The sequence below is a fragment of the Vigna radiata genome, chromosome 8 (assembly GCF_000741045.1).
Source record: "Vigna radiata var. radiata cultivar VC1973A chromosome 8, Vradiata_ver6, whole genome shotgun sequence".
Classification (NCBI taxonomy): domain Eukaryota; kingdom Viridiplantae; phylum Streptophyta; class Magnoliopsida; order Fabales; family Fabaceae; genus Vigna; species Vigna radiata.
This window is the reverse complement of record NC_028358.1, coordinates 6,239,232-6,261,681: the sequence shown is the minus strand read 5'-3', so window position 1 is coordinate 6,261,681 and position 22,450 is coordinate 6,239,232. Positions and strand designations below refer to the sequence as shown.

At 30.9% G+C, this 22,450-nt stretch overlaps 1 protein-coding gene across 2 annotated transcripts; it reads right to left on the bottom strand.

The window, feature by feature from the left end:
- Positions 1-9,053: 9,053 nt before the first annotated feature.
- On the bottom strand, positions 9,054-22,450 carry LOC106772523 (serine/threonine-protein kinase TIO). 2 transcript variants are annotated; one of them, XM_014658972.2, is made up of 22 exons: positions 22,149-22,450; positions 21,994-22,068; positions 21,197-21,289; positions 20,975-21,049; positions 20,700-20,792; positions 20,305-20,368; positions 20,113-20,197; positions 19,391-19,463; positions 19,227-19,295; positions 19,038-19,118; positions 18,877-18,958; positions 18,597-18,746; positions 17,433-17,571; positions 15,576-15,747; positions 14,495-14,593; positions 13,775-14,302; positions 12,415-13,572; positions 12,003-12,236; positions 11,339-11,482; positions 10,934-11,014; positions 10,219-10,407; positions 9,054-9,452 (listed from the first exon to the last, which is right to left on the bottom strand). In XM_014658972.2, the coding sequence occupies exons 1-22, from the start codon at positions 22,236-22,238 to the stop codon at positions 9,207-9,209; spliced, it is 4,020 nt and encodes a 1,339-aa protein (XP_014514458.1). In that variant the 5' UTR covers positions 22,239-22,450; the 3' UTR covers positions 9,054-9,206. The 2 variants fall into 2 exon arrangements, with proteins under 2 accessions (XP_014514458.1, XP_022640398.1); XM_022784677.1 differs by having other exon boundaries at positions 18,597-18,725.

Here is a 22,450-nt window from a genome sequence, read left to right as displayed (position 1 = left end):
AGAGAGAGAGTAAAATTACAAAAAATTATGTATATATAAATTATATTATTTCTAAAATTTAATTTGAAGTTTTGGAGTGAGACTAAAATTTAATTAAAGTTTTGGAGTGGGGCTAAACCCACTTTAACCCTGACCCTAACCCACTTGAGAGGGGTTTTGGGGGTTGTGGCTTTTTTTTGGCCCCCTACTTAAGGGACTTCTTAAAATAGGGCTTTTTCAATAGTGGGTTGGGGCTGGCCCTGGGGTCATGGGTTAAATTGACACCTCTAGTGAGCTTATAGTGTGAACCTCGTCAAATTTTACTTATAGTTATGTAATGTGGAACATAAACATAATAAGGTACAAAAGAGTTTACTGACTACAAATGCTCTTACGAAATGGGTTTGACTATCCATTTTCATGAAGAACTTCAAGCTTACAAAATATCATGGAAGAAGATGGAGAAGTCAAGAAGAAGATGGAGAAGTCAAGAGGAAGAATGAAGTGCTCCCACAAGCCCTAGCAAACTTCCTAGCTTTCTTATGAGTGAAATGTTCCTTTAAACCACCAAAGACCAAATTTCTTTCGAGAGAACTTAATTAAATAGGTAATTTTTGACACATTAGCATGTCATTGCTGAGTGTTATGGACCTGATGCTCAACGTCAGCCTTCATGGCAGGCCTAGATGTTCTCTATCAAAGTGGTGCTCAATAGTGAGAAGTGGTGTAAGCTCTTTGTAATGGCTTCGCTCATTGCTAGGAGGTGGCGCTCAACATCACTTGAGCTTCTAAACTTCCACCTTTTTGCCAATCTTCTTACTTCTCTAGGTCACCAAAATTCTTCAATGTGGTAGAGGATCTTCCTAACACCAAAAATATATACAAAAACCAGATATTAGAGTCATATTTACATAAGTCTAGCCTAAAATAAGGTTATTTACAAAAGAAAGATAAAAAGTGAGGATTTAAGCTTGTAATAAGCTAAAAGAGAGTTTATTTTGTCACTAAAATGTAGTTCAGATAATGGTAAGAATTAATATTATCAATTATCAATATGCTAGATTGTGACATCCTTATCCTTGTCTTATTTCGCATTCTTCTTTGATTTATTTTTGTTGTAGCTCTTAAAGATTCAAATTCAAAAGTGATCATACTCTTTCCTAGAGAAAATCGTATTAAAATATCTTATAATAATGTTGAAACTTGTTGCACAATCCTCTTTCTCAACCTGATCATCATGTTCAACATTCAAATTTATTTGACCAATTTGGGATTGATCTTTGTATCACCTTGTGATTTGATGTTTATCTTTTACACCATAAATTTGATTTTGTCTAATGTCTTTATTGTGTGTTTGTGTTGACTCATTTAACATCTTGTTTGAACTCATCTAATACTTGTACGAGTTTAATACCTTGTCGCATCAAGTTGACTTGTCTAGTTAATGTTTGTATAAATTGAGTCTAACTGAATTTGCATAATGAAATGAATATGATGACTTTTCTCGTTCAAGAGTTCAATTGAATCTATATTGAATGCATCTTGTGACTCTTCTATATTTTCACTTTTTCCTTGAACCTTTCTAAACTTCATTTTCATTATATTTACTTCAAACTTTAGGTTATTTAAGGTATATTTCTCTATGTCACCTGTGTTTTTGTTGTACTTTTACTTTCACTCGTTAAACAAACATTAGTCTAACAAATATACATTTACAATAAAAAACATAATTATCTAATAGTTATTTGTGAGTGTCTAACAAGATCTTTAACCTAGTTATACTTTCCTATCTCCAATACTTATTTGGATATTAATTACTTGATATTAGGTTTTCGTTATTGTTTTAGTTATACGTTTGTTATGAAATTTCTAAAAGTTTGTGCTTGAAAATTAAATATTATAAGATTGTAAATATTATTTATTTTAACAAATAAGCTTATAGAATTTGGTTATTTTTTATTGATTTAATTAAATATAAATAAATTTATTAAAATTCTACCACATATTAGTTTACATGTTTTAGAATTGTTAAAAATGTAAACGTATTATATATTGGTATTTTATATTTAAAATATTTAATTCATGTGATATTATATATTATTATGTTATTAGTATGATTATGAACATTATTTTTTTCAAAAAATAACTTAACCTATCATATTAAATAATAAAATAAAAATATGCCATAAAAAATAATGATAAAAAAGTTGTCTTTAATTATTAATTAAAGATAATATGAGAGAAAAAAATCTTGTAAAGAATACATTATGGTGAATTTAGATATATTAATATAAGATTACAAATCTCAAATATTGATACTGGTATTGTTTCTTACCATTTCTTTTCTCTCATAAAAATAGATAAAATACTTATTTTATAATTAATTGTTCATCATATAAGTGAGATTACAATAAAAGATAAAAACAAATTATATTCTATAACAACATTTACTAAAATAAGACTGTTATTATTGACACACTTGTTAATAAAAATATATATTCTACCAAAAGATAATATTAATTTGTTTCCGTTTTCGTTTCACCTTTTTATGATAATATCATATTCACTTTTCCTTCTAATATGTTAATCTTTAAAAAATTAAGAATAAAAAACATCTAAGTGCTTAATAAATTTTGAACTTTATCTTCACAGAAATTGATTCTAATGTATATATTTAGTTTATATCACAGATTATCTTATTACAAATCTAAAATAAATGAGATCCCAGAAATCCTGTGAAGTGAAAACGAATCAAATACAGAAAAAGTAAAATTTCAGTTACATGAATAAAAGAAATAATAAATCAGTGAAATAAATTATAAAATTTGATGCCATAATTAGATTGTTGACCAAATATTTTCCCAGGATAATAGATTAAAAAAATTGAGAATTAGGAAATAAACGCGTTGTTTGATAAAATGGACTTTTTCATTCCACCAAACTAAAAAAAAGGGAAACAACGTGGGAGATAAGGAAAAACAATAAAAGATAAAATTCAAAAGGTTTATGTTTATATATAGACAGAGAGGAAAGGGTTTTTGCAAGTCACGTTATAGTTGGTTTTTGCACTAGTGGGTTTTTGATAGAGAACAAACGATGATGAATGAACAACCAATGACATGCAATAGGAAAAGTGAAGTTTGTTTGAGGTTGTTTGGTGTCAACATTCTTCCAAGGAAACCTATTACAGCTTCTGATTCTCAATCACTAAGTCATTGCCACCAAGAGAAGAAGATTCATAAAGAAAAAACTTGCAAAGATGAAGACTTGTTTGAAGAACTTGATCACAAGAATACTTCTATGGGTAATTACATTTTTGCATATTCATTCCTTCTTTTAACAACACAATGCATATGTTTTATAAATATTCAGTAATGTTATGATTGTTGCTACTAGTAAATTGAGTTTAGCACTCTGTATACATAAACTTATGTTATAGGAAAATCTATTTTTAACAATTTTTTTTACAATCTTTTTACAATCACTTATGTGACAGCTTGAGATTGATACACAAACTAATAAAATAGTGACACATAATTTATAGTAAAAAAGTGATTAAAAAAAGTTACTAAAATATCATAGTTCTTGTTATATTAGTAGTAGAATTTTTTTCTTTAAATGAAATTTGACATAAGCAAACTCTTGGTTTGATTGTTATATATGTATATGCATGTATAAAGTTTTTGTTGAACTTAAATTTTATTTATAATATAAAAGTCTTTTATGTAGACATTATGTTTTAAATTTGAGTATTACGTTACAAAATTGTAGGATTTTAAATATTACGTTGTGATTGTGTTTATGGTTATATTTATTTTTTTGTTTATATCTGTGTATTATGTTTATTTTTAGGTTTAATTAATTTTTTGTTTAAGACTCTGATTTTTTTTTTTAAGTTTTTACTTTTTTTTTTATTCACTGTATTCTATACATTTTTTTTTTCAGAAACAAAGAGTAAAAAATTGGAGAATTTCAAATTTACTCACATGTGATCATCTTCTAAATTTTGTTAACAAAAAAAAAAAATTAACATATTAACTTATTGGTTTAAACCTCTTTTTGGTCCATAAGTTATAAGCGAATGTTCAGTTTAGTCCTCGTTTTTAAAAATATAAATCTTTGGTCCCTAAGTTATAAAAAATGTATCAAATGAGTCATTTTTTGACTTGAAATACTGTTTTTGGTTGTTTCTTAACAACTACTACATCTTTAGATTGCTCTGATTTGTTTCTTAATAATAACAACACTTTAGATTACTCTTTGTACTTTGACCATGAACATCAAAAAAGGAGTCATTTGATACATTTTTTATAACCTAGGAACCAAAGGTTTACATTTTTAAAAGCGGAGACTAAACTGAACATCTCCTCATAACTTAGGGACCAAAAAGAGGTTTAAACCTAACTTATTTTACATCAAATAAAGACTTATTTAAGAAAAGAAAAAAAAAAGGAATGAAGTTAAATTTGTATGATTTTTGTTGAACAATTATACTATTATATTTGATAAATCCAATTTGACGTTTAAAGTTTATATTTTGATATTTGCAGTGAAATGATAATTAAAATATGTGTGTGATGTTTCAGGTAAAGGTACAAGAGTGTCAAGAATGGTAAACTTGAATTATGAAGAGAAAGAGAACTATGAAAATAGGAAAAATGAAAAAGATTTATATTTTGATTATTTAAGGTCAAACATGAATGTTGGTCGAAATAGTATGATGATGAAAGAAAATTATAAAGGTGGATATTTCTCTGATATGTTTCTTCAACGAGGACAATCCTTCCCTGATAAAAAGAACAAAGGTGCATTTTTCATATTTTTCTCTCTTCTTTTTCACATCACAAACACAAATCAAACATGAAATCCCTGAATGATTTTTTGTTTAGGAAAACCATGGACTGAGGAAGAACACAGGAACTTCTTGTGTGGTTTGAAGAATGTTGGAAAAGGGAATTGGAAAGAGATATCAAAGAAGTATGTGAGAACAAAGACTCCAACACAAGTTGCAAGTCATGCACAAAAGTACTTTCTCAGAATAAGTGCTTTTGAGACAAGAAAACGCAGAAGAAGCCTCTTTGACATTCCACTCGAAGAAGAAGCAGCTTCAAAACTTCTTTCACTCTCTAAAATATAATTCCATTTTCCTATATATACTTTCTCACTCCATTTTCATATACTTTTAACATACCTACACATCACAGGTTTACTCTTTTTCTCATCTCTTTTTTTCTTATAACATATATTTCAAGGATAATCATATTTAGACAACATTTTTTTGACAACATTTAAACATTGATTACGTGTCAATCTGTGATTGGTCGTAAATTACTCCATAATAGTGTTTATGATTATTATTATTGATTAGGGAGTAATTTACGACCAATCACAAATTGACATGTAATCAATGTTCAAATGATGTCAAAAAAAATATTGTCTAAATATCATTATCCATATTTCAAATACCATAGTTGTAAATAGGACAATGATAACAACTCTTTTTAACAACTTTTTTACAACAGAACACGTGTCACAGTTCTATTGGTTTGTTTGAATTTATTCTAAAAAAATATTTGAAACGGACCAATCACAATCTGTCACATATGCAAAAAAAAAAAGAGAGTTGTCAAAGAGATTTTTTCCTTGTAAATAATATCTAAACAACGTTTATTTTTATATTTGCAGAGAATATAGTTAGTTCCTGGTACCACTGGAAAGCTCTCAGAACCAGCCAGTGATCATTGTAATTACCCAATAAATGCAAACTCTTTTTATAGATTTCGACATTCTTTCAAGAGCGAGTAACTCTTTGTATATACTCACTCACATTTTCAGTGTCCTATTTGTGTTTATTGCAGTATAATTTCTACTGCAAATTCATTTTATAGTCTTAGCTAATAATCTCAAGAATTATTGCTTTCTTGAGTACTTTTAAACACTTGATTTTGCACATGCTTTTAGGTCCTTAACTAAAAATCAACCAGATCATCAAAATATTCTTTTTTATTAGTTAGTATGAAATTATAAGTACTTTTGAGATGAAGACACGTAAAAGATGAGATGAATCCTTAATCTATTCTTACAACATGATTAATCTAGAGCTGAAATAAATAAATAAATAATCTAAAGCTCTATTCAATCCAATGTGAAATTCTTTAACAAAAGAAAATAAACATTTTTCTATGAAACAATTAAACCATGGAATAGTTCAAACATTTTTACTTTTGAAATCCTTAATTAGTGTTCATTATACTTCAAAACAGTAAATATATTTTACAAGTATAACAAACGATAAAAGAGACTCAGCAAGAAGAAAATACATAAATTTATACCGTCTAAAAAAAAGGTTACATCGAATTGCTTATACCATTTTCAAAATCCTCATATCTTTACATTTAGCTTCAAATTGTTTAATATTGGATAAACTTTGCATCCTTATAGTTATAGTAATTTTTGTTTGTTTTCCTTTTAAATTCTCGAACCTAGTATTTATACTATAATCTCAATTCGTTCCTCACATTTTTAATAGTCACCTGGGTCTTCCTTTTTAAAATGTAATGTAATTTAAGCATTTTTGTTTGCCATAAATTTTTTAAATTACTTTTTAATCTTTTTATTTAAAAAGGAAAACAAACTTTGTCACGTATCAAATGAAAGATCCTACAATGTGATAGGGATAGTGTAACGTGACAATGCTACCTATCACACTAATGGAGAAAGTATCATGTGAAAAATCTTAATTTATATTTTGTCTCAATTTAGTCTTGATTTTTTTCATAGTTGAAGCAATTCTACCCCTTTCCAAATTTAGACCAAATTTAACTTTTATATAAATGTATAATGATATTTTCATCAAAATTTAACTTTTCATCTCAACCGACTTTTTTACATGCCAATGTTGTGCCAAGGTTAAAATGAGTGGCTCACCCATTTTGCCACCTCTACTAAATATTATAATTTTTATAATGATATTTTATTAAAATTGTTATTTTTATTAATATTTTACATTTAATTTTATTTAAATTTTGTTTTTAAATTTAAAATTTATTTATTTTAAACTGTTATAAAATTATTTTAAAATTTTATATTTGAATTTATAATATTGTTATTTTTAAATCAACTATAACATTTGTATACAAAAATTAATATATAAATATTTGAAAAAAAAATTAAATAAAGTTCTATGTAAAATATAAATTTAATATTGTTAAAAATATTTAATAAAAATATCAATTTTAATGAAAGTATCATTGTGCATCTATATAAAAGTTAAATTTGATCTTCATTTTAAGAGAGATAAAATTGTTTCAATTGAAAAAAAAAAAAATTAAATTCAAACAAAATACAAATAAAATGACTAAATTGAAACAATGACACATAATTTGACAAATAGAAGCGGGACGACGGGCAATGTCAAGAAATGTTCGCCGAGATGGACAAATATGAGTACGTATTTTTCCAGACAAACCGGTTACAGTAAGATCTACTGAAACACGTATAGGTTTAGGAAAAGGATTTCCCGAATATTGGGTAGCTGTTGTTAAACCAGGGAAAATACTTTATGAAATGGGTGGAGTACCAGAAAATATAACAAGAAAGGCTATTTCAATAGCATCATCCAAAATGCCGATACGAACTCAATTCATTATTTCAGGATAATAAAAGAGAATNAAAGGAAATAGGTCTTTAGAATGAAAAGAAAAAAGGCAATTATAGGTTCCTTTTTTTTTGAACACAAAATATTTTTACTTCTTTTTTAGATTGAAATAATAAAAAAATGATGTGATTCAACCTCAAACTCGTAACAAAGTTTCTAAAAAAAATTAAATAAAGAAAAAAAAACACAAACTAACACGTGATACAGAATTAATATCGTAGTAAAAAAATAATAAAATTATATCATATTATAAAAAGTGAAAACTCAATTGAAACTACTTAATACATAATGACCAAATTAAGATTTCGATACAAATATGAAAATATGCAAAAGTTTTAACTTTGGTTTTTTTATCATACTCCATTTATAATTTTCTCATTTACCATTATATTTTTTTCATTGTATTATCATGTTACATTTTGCTTTGAGGTGCAAAAAGCTTAAGTGAGAGGTATGTATAAACATATTTTATACACTCTATAACTTAGTAATTGATACAGTTTATCATACACTTAATGCTTACACGTTCATCCTTAAAATATATTCCGTAAATTGTCTTAAAAAAGAGAATTTGGTCATAAATGTTCTTAATTATTTATATTTTCAATCATTTTAACTAATCTAATTCGAATGTAAGATAAGAAAAAATTATGAGCAAGAAGAGAGAATTATGAACTACTCTTATTACGAAAAGGCATTATTAAATAAAAATAATGAACCACTCTTATTACACCGTACTCATGATAAAATTATGTTCTACAAAGAAAAAGAAAAAACTATTTTCAGTCCTTAAACTTAAAATATAAAATTGAAATGGATCTCTATACGAAACTTTTTATTTGTTTTTTAAACTTAAAAATGAATTAATATAATTTTTTTAATCTTTTTTTTAATCTAATTATATTAAATTTATTTGACCTATCAAATAAGTTTGAGAACTATATCAAAGTTTTAAAAATATATTAAAGTTTTAAAAATTGACAAATATATAATGTGAGTTTTTATTTGTGAATAAAAATATTTACATATATTGAATCTTTAGGGACATAACCTTTTGCAAAAGTGGTATTTTAATAATAAATAAAAAAAGTCCTAATCTCTAAACATAAAATATATTGTTATATACTTTCTTATGCATTACGGCCGAAAGAAAAGGTATATTCTAGTGACCGATCATAATTGTGAGAAGATTTTTAAGACAATTACTACAAAAATCAACCAAACTATCATTAATAATATATAATTAAATAACATTACAATAAATTTTACACTATTAGTACACAAAATATTAAATGTACAGGTTTTCAGAATATCGTATTTACTCAATATAAATATTTTGCATTGTTAATCAATTTATAACTTTTTGTTACAAATTAATGACTTTGCCTTTTTATTTGTCTTATTTATATAAAAAATAAATCAGTAAATTATTTTAAATTTAACTAGGAAATCATTATAATGTTAACTTATGTATTTTTCTTGAATAAATGGTAATAAAATTAAGAGGATTGAGTAATAAGTTACAGTAATGAAGAGACATTAGAATATGTACATTGGATATTTAAAAATGTCAAGGATCAGCAACTTTACCAATGATGACGGAGGCATATTTGGCTATGGATGATTCTGGAGACTGCTGAAGCCTTCCAATCACAGGGAACAAAGGTGATGAACGGATGAATTGTCTACAGAGTGGATGTGCACACATCTTTGCCAGGGAAAACAGAGCGATCTTAAGCGGAGATTCGTTTCCTGAATCATTTCTACCTGGATTTAGGGCTGATACCGCACAATCGGAAATTAATTTCAGCAGAGACTGCAAGGGAGAAACACAGTCCAACCCACACAAAAAATTAGATACAGCCAAAGCAAGTAAAATTGACTCTTGGAAAGATTGAGATTAATAGTTCACTGGTTTTCAGATTACAAAGCCTTAATAGTATTTAAGGTTTTTTTTCGACCAAAATATAAAAAAAAACAAATAGTTGATTGAATAGTCAATTGGTTTTCACTAGATTTATTTTTTTAATATTTGATTGAATTTCTAACTTACGTTAGTTGGTTAAAAACTTCCCCAACCTTACATTGACTAAAACATTTTTAATCATCGTTAATAGAAATATTTAATAATGTCAAAAAGTTTATAATCATAATTTGAAAAAAATGTCAAGTTAAACCACATGTGAACCTCGTTTGAGTTGATCGCGTCTCATTTTTACCCAAGCCAACAATAAATTAAATTACTTCAATAAATTTTTAAACTTATAATTATTTTTAAAATTCTCTACTATGACATACTTTATTATAAAATATTTAGATTTCTATAAAAAGAACATTTTCTAAAAATTCTCAATCCAAACGCATTATTAAAATTTAATCATATTTTTAATCCATAAGAATGTGGAATAACTCCGATTTTAGTTTTCCAAACTATGAAAAGTTTATTTTAATCTCTCAAATTTGGAAAAATATGATCCAGTTTATAAATAATAAATTTAAAATATCAGTTAATAAGTTGTTGAAATAGAACTTAAATAAAAACTTTCACAATATTAAAAAAAAAAATGCAGTTTTGCACTAACCTGAACCGCTCCTTTGGATACGATGTCTTCACAAAGTTTGTCAGAGTTGCGAACCAGATTGCTAAGTGCTCCTGCTGCATTTGCCTTAGTCTTATCTTCCTCAGCCATTTGTAACAAATTTGCTAAATGAGGAATCGATCTCCTCAGCTCCTCATACAACAAGTCATTGTGGTAAGCCGCATTTCCAATCTGAACTCAGGTATGGTGCACCAGATTAGAAGAGATGAAAATAGAAGAAAACATAAACAAGATAGCATCAGGTCTAAAGCAAGAAGGATAAATTTGTGCTAGACACATCTTTGATCAATAAACAGTTAAAATGATTGACAAGTGAAACATTAAATAAATAATTGATCGCATTTTATGTTATCATTATCATGCCATGCAATTACACTAATATCTGGATATAAGGATGGTTTAGTGAAAGGGAGGTTAGGAGAGTTCAACTCTCCCACTAATTTGAAAATATAAGATTGATTTGGTAGGTTTGGAAGGAAAAATAATAAAGGTTGTAAATTCAACTTTTTCTACTAACAAATTCTAACAATTAATCAATAAAAAACAAACTAATATATTTTGGAAATCATATACCATAACAATATCCTAAAGCCAAAATAAATAAATTTATAAAATCAAATGCATAAAGAACTAAATATGAACAACACGGTTATGATCAAGCTTTTAGCTTCGGCAGCGGGAACGTGATAAAACTTACAGCAAAACAAGCAAACTTTCGTGTTCGTTTGTCTGGATCAGAACATCTTTCGATAAGGATACCAACAATTTGATGTCTAGCCTGGAAATCACAATTGAAAATAAGATAATTCAAAAAATGAGAACAGCAGAAAGCATAGAATCACTTTCGGTTTTCACATGTGTGCTGTGTCCATCCAGAAAGGAACACTTACGGCCATAGTATAAATCTTTTTCACAAAATTGTTCATATCTAAACAGTTGAAAAGGCATAATTGCTTAATAGTAACCAAAAAATAAATAGGAGGAGAAAATGGCTGAAGTAGATGAAATCATGTAAAGAAATTCAGGAAATAGCATCCAACAACGAAATATCATTGTCTTAATAAATTAATTTACGGCAAATACCATCATTTAGAACACTTACAAGTGAACTATAAAAATAGGCGCTATGACGACACATGTTCCCAAGAGCACTACAGGCTTTGGCTCGCACATTGGGATCCTCGTGCGAAAGAAAATCTTTCAAGAACTCCAAAATAGTAGCACCTTTAATGTACTCATAGAATACCTGACCACCAGTAAACAGACGGTAATGATTTTCCAAAATATAATTAAGGAATATCCAAAATGCAAATACAGAAAAATTAATGATCCAAAGTGAAAGCATAACCGTGGATGACCAGAAACCACGAGTATATATTCGTTCAAAGCAAAACTACAACCAACTGAAATCAAAATGACATTTTAACACCGAAACAAATACCTGTAGACAAAGCCTTAGCACCCAAGATAGTCTCTATAAAGTCTAAAAGTTCAATAAATTCACAAAAACTAAATATATCCTTAGAGAATTAACTTGAGAATGGCTGCATCTATGGATACCAAATAAGCAAACTAAAGATTCTATTTATTTTTTAACACAAAAATACATTTATGAAAAATAGACAGCACTATCTTCACCTATGTACCTCTTTCTTTTATGTGCACTCACCTGCCTTAGTAAAAAGAAAAGATAGAATAAAGGTAAGAACTGACTAACTTTGGTATTTGCATTCACATAAAACCATTTGATGGAAAATGAAACTAACCTTGTCCATGCGTGCCAGATCAGAAATAATCATAAGAGCATCCAGTGTGACCTCTTTTGGGCCCGAACAGTCAAACAACTTTCTCATCCTATTTGGATCCAAAAGACCTTTACTCACGAGTTGGATTGCCAAAGGTCGGTGACAGACCATCTTGGCCAGAAATGCGACAGGCCTGCCCAAATCATTCAAATCCATATGATCTACACACCGAAGGATAATACCAGGCACACCAACCTGAAAAGTTCAAACCATTTAATGATGATAACATGACCATTAAAGTAAATATAGCAACTAATCGGCTAATCAACTGAAAACAAAATATAAGTAATAGGAACTATTAGAATGATATGTGCTTGGAGCTTCTTAATCTCAAATAAAAATTACCAAATGAGGAATCCAAAAAAGATTTTACCTCTACAAGTATCTTAATATATTTTCCCATGTCTTCTTCAATTGCCTTAACTATACCCTTATCTTCCATGCATACTCTCTGACCAGGGGAGCCCATATTAAGAAGAAAGCCACTGCTGACAGAAGCAGTGGCTGAAGGCAAGCCAGGTGCATTTTGAAGAGCAACAAAAGGAAATGCTAAGATATCTATCACAGCATTTATTAGATCTCTGACTCCTGCTTTCCCTCCACCAGGTCCGATCCAGCATTTCACTAACTTGATATGAACATCACATATCAAGTTAGAAATGAGCTTAATATGTTCATTCCTAATCAAAATTTGACGATATACCATAGCACCTCCAGAAAGACAATGACATAATAATGAAATTGTCCATACAACACCAATTGGAGACAATCCAACTCTATCATTTTGATGGTCGGTTCCATGAGATGCGTCTAAAACATCACTGCCTAATAAGCCCATAATTTGTAGAGGAATGCCACTTGCACACAACTGCTGAACAGCCAACGGTCCTCCCCACTTGATTCTGGAATCTAAAAGACCAACATACCCATCTCTTACCCCTTGCCAATAAGAGAGTTTCCCACTGAAGTTGCAAGGGTCCAATTCATTTTCATTGCCACATGAAAATTTAAGATGATCACTGAGTGTAGAGGTTCGAGGAATTAAAGGTATTGCAATTTCAGATATTGGAGACTCAACTAAAGCCCCAGATTCGAGAGACAGAATGGATGCCAAAGCCAACATGGCTGATGCACTTTGAGGTTCGATGGAGGCTTTTATTTTATCATCATGAGTAATATGATGCGAAAGCACCGAAAGTCGAGCAAGCTGCTTCTTTGGTGCGGTAGTGAGCATAAACATTGCTGAATTTCTTCCCGTTGACTTCAAACACTGAGCAATTATTGCGAGAACAAGACATGAATGACGAACCAGAGCAGAAGGATTTGTTAATTTGAACTTTACATTACTTGGTTCTATACTCTGTGCGTCTTTGTTAACAGAGGAACTGCATAATGATAAAACAGTGAAAACTTCTGAAACAATAGTTCCATCACCGCCCCCACTAACAACAGTAGTCACCGGAAGGGAACTGGGAAGACCACAAAGTACAGCTGGAACAATTTCATTATGTAGGCAGCACCTTGACAAAAGCTGGAAAAACAGAACATAACAAATTAAATCACCATTACCTTTGCCATAATTACAACCACAAGCTTTGTGCAAATAGGAATTATGTGCTACAACATCATCAAGAAAACAGCAAAAAATTATTTGATTGATTTACCATATTTGACCAATATAATACATGTACATATATCCATAAAAAAAGGGGCAAGGGGTAAACCACAATTACCTGAAGACAACAATTCATTGCAGACTCAAGTCGTTGGTGAAAACAATAGTAAACAGCAACCTGGACAGCTTTAGATCTAAGAAATGCTCTTGTCATTGCATCAACAATTTTTGTTGAATCTGCTTTGTCAAAGAGATTTTGCTCATGTTGCAAAACTTCCATCCTATGCAAAGAATGACTGCGCAATGCATTAATGGGAAACAAAATGGCACATTTTTTCATAAAAAGAATATCCAGTGCATTAATCAAAGACCAGATAGCTCTGCATGCTTCAGAAGCAGCCCTTAGCATGTTGGAAGAACCTGAAATAAGACTTGATCCAGATGTGGCTAAACACAAACATAGATGGTCCACTAAACCCATCGTTTTTGCATGGTCTAAAATTCTGTTAGCTGTTTCATTCGATGTCTCTTGGCCTGAAATTTGAGATGACATGAGCACCTGAGCAACTCCAGACAGCATGACTGTAATGCAAGCACTGGATTCATAGAGAACTCTTCCAGAGGCATCATTATTTGATGCTACAACCTGAAAATCGTATAATATTAAGTACTAAAAACAAGTAAGAAACATACAATTATCAAGAGCTTATGCATCTAAGTTATATAAACTAGTATTCAGTGCATATAGGCTGGGTGAAAAAATGGATGAAAACGGCACAACTGTGATTGAAGATATAAATTATCAAGATGTTAATTTACATGATGGAAAAAGTGTTACCTGAGAATAGATCTCAACAAATTCAACCCAGTGACTTAGATAAGATCTTGAAGAGCAACTTCCGCCATTATCTAGCAAAATCTTAGTGATAGAGAAACCCTGCACCGAATATAATAGCTTAAGCTTGGGAATAAAACACTGCCGGTTATTGTCAAAAACCCAAAATGTAAGGTGAGGTAGACTTTATTCGCTATGATAGATTCTAACTCATGGCTTTAGTACCATGTTAAAAAGTAGACTTTAAACCTGACTCAATCTTACAAAATTGGCTTGTAAGGTGAGGTTTGCACCACATATATCCTCTAAATTGATCTTATCTCTAGTTGATGTGAAACTTCCAAAACCAACGTCTCAGAAGTTGCACTACCCAACACTGGACTCAACCCTTCTTGTCAATATAGCCGTCCCTTTCCAAGAGGCTACCAACTCTAATAGGACATAATCAAAGCAGTTCAGGAATGAGTGCAATTAAGGAAGTTTTCCAACAACAGGGCTTCTACTAACCTTTTCCGTAGATGCTACCCCAATTCTTCCCATATACTTCAAGAAAAAAAACAGTCTTACAAAAACATAGGCTCTCAACGATGATATTTTGGGAGGCAATTGACAAAGAGTTTTCACATTATCGGAACTCAACAAAGCGAAAAGGACAAACCCCGTGCACATGGACAAAACCACTCTCATGTCATCTTAAATATTGAGGTTAAAGGAAGGACTAAAGGAGAATAAGGGAGTAATAGTTTCATGGATAACGAGGTAGAATACATACGATGTGTGTAAAGTTCAGAGCAATGCCACCAATTTATGAATACAATAACTTATTAATCAGATTACATTGTCGTACGCCTAGAATAAGCCCGAGCTCACTAATACAATGAATAAGACTGCTAGCTCTAAATAAATTTATTAACTAAACAAGTCAAGAAACATAAGAAATTATAAACAGCTCCTAAGATCGCTTCTTCAACAATTACTAAGATTGCTTCCTAAATTATATAACTAGTAAAATAAATGATTCCATAATAGATTATATTCCAAAATAAAAAGTCTAGCATGCATAATAGATATCATTGTCATGTACCTTTGCTATCATGTCAGTAACTTCAGAGGACTTAATGGCTATAACGGCTCCAATAAACACAAGAAGCTCTCTTATTAGTTCATCTATTCGTCCACTAGAATTGAAGGCACCAGCTGCAACTAGGTTTGAGAGAATCCTCAATGACTGATTTGATTGAGGAACATCTTGATCACTGTACATTGCTCACATGCAATTAGACTTCAAAGATAATTATAAAAGTTGTGTACTCGAGCCTAAAAAGCAATAACTTTTAATTTAAAGGTTACTGAAATGCCGAAAGTGTTTTAAAATTTAAATAATTATACAAAAGCCCACTTTTCGTCAATCAATATGATTTATTTTATTTTTACGTAGAAGATAAAGGGAGAATAGGACAACACCACACTAAAGGGAACCTATTTTTTCATGAAAAGAAATTACATGAAGTGAAAAGCCCAAAAAACACTAGACTCTGAGTTTGCATTACCATTTCAAAAATAAAAGACAATGATTTAGTCAGAAACAATGCAAACTTAAAAGGGTTTATGTGATGCAGAAGTATCCGCGAATCAAACAACACTAATATTAGCACTCTATATCCTTCGCAGCAAACTACAATTGAGAATATAGCTGAGAAGATAATAATCAAAATAGAAACTGTAAAACCTTTCTCAACAAATCATTTATGACGATACCTGCTGAAAATACCCAAGATAAAAAAAAGAGAGATCTTAGGAAGACCATAAAAACATGGTGCTGCTGGCACAAAATAGAAGCCAAGTACATATTACATACTATTTGCCTAGAATAAAAAATAAACTAAATTGTCACATAGAACCTGATTGGAAAAAAACGTCTCCATGAGGATTTCTAGAAGAGCAAAAATAAGAAAAAAAGTGTAATGAGTTTCTCCAAAAGCTAAACTTAACTTATACATATGTTAAAAAATAAAAACTTAGAAAAGTTAGACGATGAAGTTTCTACAAATTAGCTTATACATAAGCTAATTTTAACATTTGAAGAAACATATTTCATTTTTTTTCTTATTTTTCTTTCTTACAGGTCCTTGTAAAGAAGTTTGTCCAAACATACTTGTAATTAAGAAAAACATTTATAAACTATGGCTGTTTCAATTAATTAGTTTTGATAAAAACACAAAATTAAACAGTTTTACAGTGATTACCAGAGATATTCTGACAGTCTGACATACAAAAGCAGACAATCAAGGAAGTGAACTAAACTTCTCACTACCAACCAGCAAACATCATCTGGCTGGTCTTGCAGTATCAACACGAGAAAAATAAAATGGAAACAGCAATTAACTATGGCTCTTGGCCCGTCAACGTCCAAACACAAACTAAGTCTATTTCAAGCAATTAGTTTAAAAATGCAACATTAAAAAGTTTATAGAATGACTGCTAGAGACCCTCTAACAGCCTGACGTACAAAAGCAGGCGATCAAGGAAGTAAAATAGACAACACATGATATTTACTTAACCAGAGAGAGAGAGAGAGAGAGAGAGAGAGAGAGAGAGAGAGAGAGAGAGAGAGAGAGAGAGAGAGAGAGAGAGAGAGAGAGAGAGAGAAAGCATGTTGCAAATTTGTGATTGAATTTGTAAAACTATGCGAAAAACATTATGCATTGAGCAGAAATACAATAAAATCATGTTCTGGAAGGATAACAAATCGATAGCATTTCTACATTCCAAGTCAAAAACAATACTTCCAGCTTCTGAATATTATAATGAACAAAATCTTAAAAGAAAAGTTACAATGAGTAAACTCCAGATATTAAAACCAACTCAACATTTAATGAGATTCAGGAGAGTTCAATCTGCAAAATAGAAGTTTTATTTTGAGCATGAAATTCATATATACCTGCAAATATTTTGAGATCCTTTTGACCATTTTTGCAGTGGTAGCAGAATATGTCCCAACGCTTCATTATCTTGACCAATTAGTTTTGCATTTTTTACTGTGCGAGAGTTATTTTCAAGTCTGTCCAATCTTTGGCAGCCTGTCCAAAAGTATTTACGTCAATCATATTACAGGTGTTCGTGTAAATAAAGAATACTAATCGAGACATTTGAAAATTTATTTCAGAAAGTTAACAGAACAGAAATTGTAACACAAGTTCATAGTTCAGTCCTTAAGAACACGTCACTAAAGTCCCTTACTGGATGCATACGAAAGTTATGCATACATCCATTCCTTAGAAAAAATTAATAAATAAAAACAAAAATAAAAAATATAAAAAAAATGGTGAATAAAAATGGCTTAAAGCCTCAACAAGAATTCAAGTATAATACACCGGTAGGACAAAACTCAATAAAAATAAAATAAAATACGTCGATGTTTGAACAGCACATGCTTTTACAGCTTCCACAAATTTATTTGAATGAAAGGATACAGCTCCAAAAGAAGTGATTGGAATGGAGAGAGATCATAATGAAAATTTTAACATTTTGTATAGTATTATTTTACAATGTTAGTTGTGGAAATGCGAAGGACATGTGAGTTTAGACAAAATCAGAAAAACAAGAGAACCTAAAACATCGAGGAAATCTCCTTTTCATTGGCCAGCAAGCTCATTTATAGGCTTAACCTCATATTAGACCAAAACCATACCCACACTTTAATCCTTTGTTTTTCACTGTATGCGGCATTCAATCAATTCCTTTGGAGGGAACATGTTACGTCTGTTCTCATGAGCACCCCGAACAAATCAGAAATACAACATAATTACATTAACAAAAAGCTCACACTACCAATTTAAATTCAAATATTAGATTTTTTTTTTTTAATTTAAAGAGGAAACATTAAAGACATTCCTAACACATTAAAATAGAAATGTCACGATGAAGAACCATTTGTAATTCCAATTTTTTTTACATGTTAATTAAAATAACAAAAGTGCAACTACCCTTTTTTTCATAACACAATGCACTAGGAAGGAATGTAAACAGGAATACCAATAGTTGGAAGTGCAGAAATGATATTGGCATATTGGCATATGATGAGCAATAAAGCCAGGAGGATTACCTGACTCTACGATATTTTGATTTGAAATTCCCGGAGAATCATCAAGCACTGAAGAGTTAGTTCTGTCTATGTTATGACCATTTAACTGAGCTTCACTCTGAAGCGGTGAAGCAATATGCCCCTCCATACCTGCCATATGATTGTTTTTGCCTGTGACAAAATAAACTATTACAACGAACGGATGGAAAGTAAAAAAATTTATGCATATTTCGGTTGTACATTATCAATATATACTACTAAGGTGGGTACTATCACTTTGCAGAACTAGAAGTGACTGAACCTGTTGGAGTTTGAATGGTTTTCCCTTCAACCATCCGTTCTGCTTCACTGCGCATGCGTGAACCATTTATCTCTCGCAATTCCTGAAGTTTCAATCCGTGTTTTAATAAATTAATTAAGAAATGAACCAAGTTACATGTTGTGGGACAATCTAATACTAACCCTGGCCTCATGTTCATCAGAGGTTTCTTTAACAAATGGGTGCTCAAGAAGAGCCGGCCAAGTTAGACGACTTTCCGGTGCCTACTTGAAATAAATTCAGAAACCAAAGCATTTTAAATATCATTGTAGATCAAAGTAAAATAAAGCAATGTGGCAATAAAAAAAGGGATATATTCACAAGTGAGCTACCTTGTTAAGCAAACCCTTTAAAAAGCTTTTGAAATTTGGACTCATGCGATCAGGATATTTAACAGGATCCTGGATTGTTGAACTAGTGATCAGGCCCACCCTTCAGTACTAGTAAATATACACAAGTGATTAAATAACAAAAGTAACGCATTTGGGAAATGTACCTTAACAATGTGTCTGATGAGAGCATATACAGAATTTGTGTAAAATGGTGGTTGGCCAACAAATAACTCATACCTGTTGTAAACATGAAAACAAGGTGACTCATGACTGGTAAAGAAAAATGTGGGTCAGAAAGCTGTTCAACAAAACACAATACCATAACTACTAGTAACACAACGTCATCAGTAAGATCACTCTTGGAAAGTGCAATAGATCTGGAATATTCATACTAAACGAGGGTAAGGTGAAAGAATGGTTGAATATTACATGCAAGAAGCTGGGGAAAGTATCTTCTGCTAGAATGAAAGAAGAAGTTCTGTCCAAAAAATGGCATAAGTATGTGACAAATAGAAAGGATTTAAAACGAGAAACCAAGAGTTGCAAAGGAAAAAACACCTAGGACAACTTCATAGCAGCAATCTCTCACTGCTTACTCAGTAAAAACCAAAAAGCAGCAACCCATCAATCCTCTCTTCCTTTACCCTAAACATCTTCTCACACTTAGCCTCTTGTTATACAACTAAATAAAGGAACCTACTCAGAATACATCTATATGGCAATTGTATTCTCCATCCATGAATATATAGCAAAATACAAATGGCAGTTGCAAATCTTGTAAAGGGATTCTACTATAAAGACATTAAGCATTAGGCCAGAACAATCGACCACAATCACAATAAAAAGTCCATTACTAGATGAAGATAAATAGAGAGACCCAACATACAGTATGACGCCAAGAGACCATAAATCTACAGTGTGGTTGTAAGGTTGTTCACGTACAAGCTCTGGAGCCATATACAACGGAGTGCCTGTAAAACATACTATGTCTAAATATTTGCACACTATAGAACTATTCTCAAGTATACATTGCAGTGAAGATTCCAAAAGTAACAAAATCAAAACTGATCAGCCAAACCTTTTATAGATCGCAAAACAACTGTATTTGTAGACATTGCACGTGCAAACCCAAAATCACAAAGCTACAACATATTCATAAGAAAGGGAAAAAAAATCACATATTAGACACTTTCCGATGTACTCGTTTGCATGAAAGTTGATTTAGCTTCTCAGGGGCTCAAAAAAGCTTTTATTTACAGCTTCCAACAACAAATTTTGAAAAAAAAAAAAAACAACAAATATTTACATTAAAAAAGCGATGCACAAAGTGTCGCCTAGGAGGGAAGTGTGTTATTGGAAAGGTGTACCGAACTATTGAATGAAACAAAGCTTAAACTCGGTTACAATGTAAACCATGAGACAGAAGTTTAAGTGCATGTTTCACCATGCGAATAAACTAGCAGTTAAATAAACCTTGACAACAGATCCAGCACCAATTAGAATATTTTGAGGCTTCATATCGCGATGGATGATCCGATTGGAATGCAAATAGTGTAAAGCTTTTACCTGCATAACCCAAACTAAAAATGAACTTCTGCTAAGATGATATAATATACATGCGTGTGTGTGTGTCTATATATGTGTGTGTGTGTATATAGTGCACACATATTCAATTAAAGTATTCATATGCGGTTTTCCTCATCAAAAGTTATTAAAAAGAGCAAAGATCACTGAATAAGACGAAATACCAATTGCTTTGCAATCGCTTGAACTTGGCCTTCCGGAAGGCACTTATCATCCTCAAGAATCTCAAATAGCTCACCCTGCAAAATAAAAAAAAAATTCAGCATGGCAACATTTATATTGAAAGTTCTGTTCCACCATCAGCTAGCTGAGTATATCACAAATTAATGGCGTTAACTTTCAGATACTGAAGTATGAGTTTGTCAACTGAAAATATAGATGATTACTTGTGCAAATTCTGTAACGACACAAAATTCTTGCGGGCTTTCAAAGGAATCAAGCATTTGAATGATATTTTCATGCTTCAACTTTCTTAAGATCTGCAAAGTTTGAGGATATCATATGTCACCAGTCAGCACAAACATTTGAAGTAATTAATAACCATATTAATAAGTAGCAAGAACAATAACAAGAAAACCTTATGCCCTACAAGGTAAAGTCAGATGCATTCATTGATTATGCAAATGGGCAATACATCAACAAATCATTTAAAAAAAATGAAACGATTGTTTCTACTAATGTTACCTCATGACTTAACTGTAACGACACAAAATTACTAATCTATAAGTGATACTACTTTTCGTAAAGGCTTTTTGCATCCACAATTTCATACCATTTTACCTTTGTTAAGGGAATAGTAGTAACTGTTGCAGTAAATGCCGAGGCAACTATCTTTGATAACTTAGTAAAAATTAAGACAAACATAAGTCTTTGTGTCCGGTAATAACAACAACAATAATAATAATTACAATAGATATTATGATTAAAATTGAAAAATAGTAACCATTAACAAGAAGCTTCTTAACAAAATACTCCTGATGATCATACCTCTGAGGCGACATGTCCGTTCCAAACCCAAATACTCTTGACACTATAGTGGTAACAAAAATAGAAACCCAACGCCACAAAACAACAAGCTACACAAACTCCATGACCAACGCTTCTCAAATTTCTTAACAACTAAAAATCCATAACAATGAGATTCAAATAGCGTAAAAACAGTATAGAAAAAAAAATCAATCACCTCGATTTCCTGCCTTAAATTGTGAATATCCTTCTCAGTTTTCCCATGCTTCATTATGAACTTCATTGCAACGGTCTAGTGATAGAGAATCGAAAGTGAGATAACAATCGGAAAAGATCGACTCAGAAGAAACCCTAATCAGAAGAGTAGCTTACCTGCCCCGTGTGCTTGCGCCTTCCCTTGTATACCTTCCCGAAGGAACCCTCGCCTACGAGTTCAATCACGTGGTAGTTCTCAACGCCCATTCTTGAATTCGAAGTGTGTAGAGAGAATAAGAAGAAGAAGAAGAAGAGCGAAATTAATTTGGAAATGTTCAAAAGTGAAAGAGATTTGAAAACGTTGCAGAACGAAGTGTGTAGAGAGAAGAAGAAGAAGAAGAAGAAGAAGAGCGAGACTAAGTTGGAAATGTTCAAAAGTGAAAGAGATTTGAGAACGTTGCGGAACGAAGGAGAGAGAA